Below are 5,082 nucleotides of genomic sequence, written 5' to 3' on the forward strand. Positions count from 1 at the left end.
CGAGGGTAAACTTTCTCCAGGGCTTTCTCTTTCCCTTATCTTTCCTTCCTCTTTCTTTCCCTTTTTTCTCCTGCTCTCCATCGTACAAATATTTAATGGATCTGAATGTATCTGTTCATATTGTATATGATACTTTATGCACGCATATTTCATCGAATTTTCTTAAACATTTTACTATTTATAAAAGTTAACGATCAATTTTAAGAAATAAATTAAATTGAAAGGTGCTTAGAAAAAAAAAAAAGAGAAAATGAAACGAACTTGAGGATAAACGATCTTTGAAGTTTTAACGAGGACTTTGATAATAGATTTTCACGACGACTTTTAAAACAAATTTGATGATATCAAATCGAGTCGTCATCGATATCGATATTCATCGAATTAGCTCGATAAAACTTCTTATATTTTTCATATTGGATGATCGAAAAAAATAAAGAATTATGGAACCATCAGTAGCATTACTGTCGTCGTTAAAAAGCTTTCAATGTGCGCGTGATCGCAAAGATACGAAATGAAATCAGGCAGAGAACCATCATCCCCTTCGGATAACTGAAAAAAAGATAGAAGATGGAAAGGAAGAGAAAAAAGCTCTTTAATTATTTGGCGATCCCTCCGATGACGGCGCGCTGGTCCATCGGCAGGTCTCTAGAGAGAGAAAGAGAGAGAAAGAGAGAGAAACAGTTAGAGGGAGAGGGAGAGGGAGGGAGAGGAACAGAGAGAGAGAGAGAGAGAGAGAGAGAGAGAGAGAGAAAACGAATAAGGGGAGGGTATACGTTCCGCTGGATTTAACGGAGTTAATTAATCCCACAGTATAATTAAAGTCCCGTTTCGATGTGCCGAAAGGCGTGCACGGATCGACCTCCTCCCCACCTCTTTTTCCCACCCCCCCCAGGCTCGAGCTCGCGAGTATAAAATCGTGAAAAACGATGAGTTTTTTACGAAGCGTCCAACTTGTTCGGGGGTTGGCATCAACGTTGTGAACCGAAAGAGAAAAAGTTCATTATCTTTTGTACTACTAGTTCGGATAATGAAGGCTATATAAGTACATTTTTAAATAGAAAAGAATTATTATGAGATGAAGTAAAAAATGTTAACACACTAGTAAAGAATAGATAGATAGATAGATAGATAGATAGATAGATAGATAGATAGATGGAGAGAGAGAGAGAGAGAGAGAGAGAGAGAGAGAGAGAGAGAGAGAGAGAGAGAGAGAGAGAGAGAGAGAGAGAGAGAAGATTAAAATAAAATAAAATTGATTGATTATAAATAAAATATAAAAAAAAGAAAACAAATTTTTATAAAAAGATATGGGGTGATGATAAAAGAAAACGATATAATTTATAAATTTTAACAATGATAATAATAAGAAGAAAGATAGATAGTAATAGAGAAGAGAGAGAGAGAGAGAGAGAGAGAGAGAGACAGAGGGAGAGAGAGAGAGAGATAGTGTGTAAGTAGGAAGGTTAAAAGGTGAGAGAAAGAGCGAGAAGTTGGTAACGACGGAATGCTGTCCGTTTAATTAAATTCTACCGTTTTGAAGCGAGACGCGTTGGGTCATGGTTTCACGACGACTACTCGCATACAATTGGAAATCGAAGGAGAAGGAAAATGACTCCGAGTAGAAGGTTCCTTCTCCAGACCGATACCTACCTATGCGTTTCTTCCACTTTCGTAGATTATTCCTCCATCTCCTCCTCCTGCTTCTCTTACTCCTCCTAGTCCTCCTACTCCTCCTCTTACTCCTCCCCCTCTTTCTCCTCCTTCTTCTTCTTGTTCGAGCTCGCACCCCAATTTCCCGTTAAGCGAGATCAGCTTACGTCGACGTCTCTGATATTGCGTCGTTCTGACGAGGATAAGAGGGGCCGAGGGGAGGCTAGTGGGCCGACTTTTTTCGCGCTATGGGGGGTCACGTCAGTGTGGAATTTCGCGCTTGAAAGAGGAGATTTGAAAAGCGTCTGCTTTCGTTGAAACGAAACTTTTCGTTGACGTCAAGTCACCATTTTTTTTCTTTCTTTTCTCTTTATTCGTGAACGAAGGAACGTGCGAATGGATGGATATTATAAAAATAATGAAAAAATAAAAAAGAAAGAAAAGGAAAGAAAAGAAAAGAAAAGAAAAGAAAAAGAACGAGTGGCTACTCGTTACAAGAAAAACGTTAATTGTCCGCAAGAATAATTAATCCTTTTCGATCGAGGATACAAATCATCTAAAGAGGAACTTTGCTTTCGCTGGAGTCGTTTTTCCGCTTTTTCCGAAGTACCCGTCCATCCTGTTTCTTCTTCCATTCCTTTCTACGTTCCTTTCCTGTCTATCCTGTTTGCGCAAGGCGCAAGCGCGAATCCTGTCGCGCCCCCGAAAAACCGTGCGCGCCGTTCGCCAGTTGCGTTCGGACGTTCACAACGTCACGTTCGTCTCTTTTCTCTCTTGTCTGTGCATCGTGTTAGTTCGTCGGTCTCCGCTGCCACGTGACTTTCATTTTCGATACGCGTATTTTTAAGTCGCAAAAATTCGAACTATTACGACTGTCTTATTTTTTGTTGTTGTTGTTGTTGTTGTTATCGCTGTCGTAACTTTTCCTTTTCTTTATATCGTCCTTGTTGCAGAAACACTCGTAAAGGACATTTATATCATAAGTATTTATGAACGAAAGGAAAGAAAAGAAAACGAGTAAGAATTGAAAACGATAGAGAGATTTTTAAGGAGAGAGATTTTTATTCCTTTTTCGAGAGAATATCGTTTCGTTTTTGCGAGACATAATTATGAAGTATCACGTTGAAAGACGTTCGAACGTTCCTCATATCCAAAAGAAAATTATGATCACTCGTTTGCTTTAAACACACGTCGGTGATACACCGGTGTGATACATCGTGGCCCTGGCGAACAGTGTGGCATGTGACCATATGTGAGACAATGTGGTGGGTGGGTGGATCCTGCGATCTCCAACGATGCAAGTTCCTTGTTCTCCTGATCCTGATAGGTTGCAGCGAGGCATATCTCAATATTTTCATCAGCCAATCGCAAGTTATGAAACTTTTAGGTAAGTTCCTTCAACTGTGACAATGTCATCATTTATTATATCATATGATTTTTCTTTTTTCCGAGTTTTATCAAACTACCTTCAGTATTTCTCACAACAAAGCTCGTCATTTAAAGGATTCCGCTATCTTTTTCCTCATTTTTCTTTCGTTTCCTATCTTAACGTTGCCTCGATAAAAGGAGAAAGGAGGGAAAAAAGAAAGTAGATATAATGATTCCTTTATAGGAGAACTCGTTAACAGATCAGATTACAATAGCGAGGTTGAAAACTACCGATGCTTGAAAAGACGAGAAGAAAAGCGCGAAAGAAAGAGATAGAGAGAGAAAGAGAAAGAAAGAGAGAGAGAGAGAGAGAGAGAGAGAGAGAGAGAGAAAAAAGAGATACAGAAAATAAGTGTAGATAAAGGAAATAGGAACTTGAAGGGAAGCGTTTTTGAAACCGGATCTATTTCGATGTAGTAATCTGGATGCAATGTCATTGGTACCGCAAAAATGGTGTCAGGAAATGCGATAAGATAGAAGTTAAAGACGCGAAAAGTAGTTTACAGTAAATGAGAATTAAAGAGAGAGAGAGAGAGAGAGAGAGGGATAGAGTGGAGAAAGACAAAATTGGCACTCGTCGTTATAGAGTGTCGTGGAGAGCATTGAATCAGCAATTTGCGGCACGAGGCGTTCGTTTTAATGGTCGTGTCACCTATATACCCTATATATATATATATATATATATATATATATATACATATATATATATACATATATATAAAACACATGTATGTACATATATATATATACACAACACACACATGGTGAACTTCCTAGCGCGCGTGAACACTCTGTATACCATTCGATATCACTTTACAAACCCCCATGATTCATATAGCCGCACCCGTTCGTGTATGTATATACACAGAGCGTGTAGCGAGTGGGACATTTCAGCTTTTTCCTTCTCCGTTGGTAAAAAGGGGTAAGGGTTGAAAAGGGGATGAGAAAAAGAGAGGAGAGAGAGAAAATGAGAGAGAGAGAGAGAAAGAGAGACGTTGATGTATTTACGAGCGACTGGACGCTCGTGATTTCTCGAAAATCGAGCCAATCTCGAGCATTCCAAGCGTTCTATGTATTATCGTCCGTCTCTCCTCATTTTTTCGCATACTTTAATCTACATGGCGGACGTGTTTAAATTTACGATTAGATCGCGAACGCGTTAATGTTGTTGCTAGAGAATATCTTATTACGTTGCTCGAACGTCTCATTTATTTTCATGTTAAATATCGAATATAATTTTCGTTTAATTAAAATACAAAAAAAGGAAAAAGAAATGATACTACGATATTAATTGTTGTAAAATTTATTTCTCTTTTATCTTGTTTTTTTTATATTACTTATCTTTTTGTCGATTTATGTAGATTCGATCAGTTTTCGGATATAGAGAATCGATGTTCTCTATACGTATATACGTATATTTTTACGTTTGTCCCATGGCTTCTTGCCAGGAGCCGATAAATTATTTACTTCTATCTATCTATTTATCTACTTTTGCAAATTTTCGAAAAACAAAAACAAAAAAGCAAATAAACAAACAAACAAATAAAAAATGCGAAAAAGAAGAAAAAGAAGAGGGAAAAAAATTGTACGTAGGATAGAGAAGCATAGGACATTTAATCTTTAAAGTGCTACGAGAGGACAGGTGGTGCATCGAGATAGAAAGAATAGTCCGAAAGCCTCGGTTTCCTTCTATGCGAGAAAACTCGAAGGCGCCTAATGGATCGCGTAATACTCTTGCATTTTGGATTTTATCGTTGAAAATAGAGAATGGTGTATAGAAAGATAAAGGGTTACTGGCGTTAGGACGACAACTACAAGGACGACGAGGAAGAGGATCGAAGCGGAGGACCGAAGCGGAGCCGAGTTTCGTCGCCGAGCCACTCGAAAGTCACTTAACTTAGATTGCCAGAGCGAAATGACTTTACTTCCCTGGAAAACTTCGTTCCGTAGGGAGAGAAAGAGAGAAGAAAAGAGAAAGAAAAAGAGAGAGAGAGAGAGAGAGAG

At 38.5% G+C, this 5,082-nt stretch overlaps 1 protein-coding gene across 2 annotated transcripts in view; it reads left to right on the plus strand.

Annotated features, from left to right (window-relative positions):
• Positions 1-2,397: 2,397 nt before the first annotated feature.
• The window catches only part of LOC122630769 (tyrosine-protein kinase Drl), a 75,677-nt gene continuing 72,992 nt past the window's right edge, over positions 2,398-5,082 (plus strand). For both annotated transcript variants that reach the window (XM_043815642.1, XM_043815643.1), the window contains exon 1: positions 2,398-3,037. In XM_043815642.1, the coding sequence (XP_043671577.1) occupies positions 2,911-3,037 (127 nt within the window). In that variant the 5' untranslated portion in view covers positions 2,398-2,910. The remainder of the gene's footprint in view (positions 3,038-5,082) is intronic.

This window comes from Vespula pensylvanica, chromosome 7 (assembly GCF_014466175.1).
Source record: "Vespula pensylvanica isolate Volc-1 chromosome 7, ASM1446617v1, whole genome shotgun sequence".
Classification (NCBI taxonomy): domain Eukaryota; kingdom Metazoa; phylum Arthropoda; class Insecta; order Hymenoptera; family Vespidae; genus Vespula; species Vespula pensylvanica.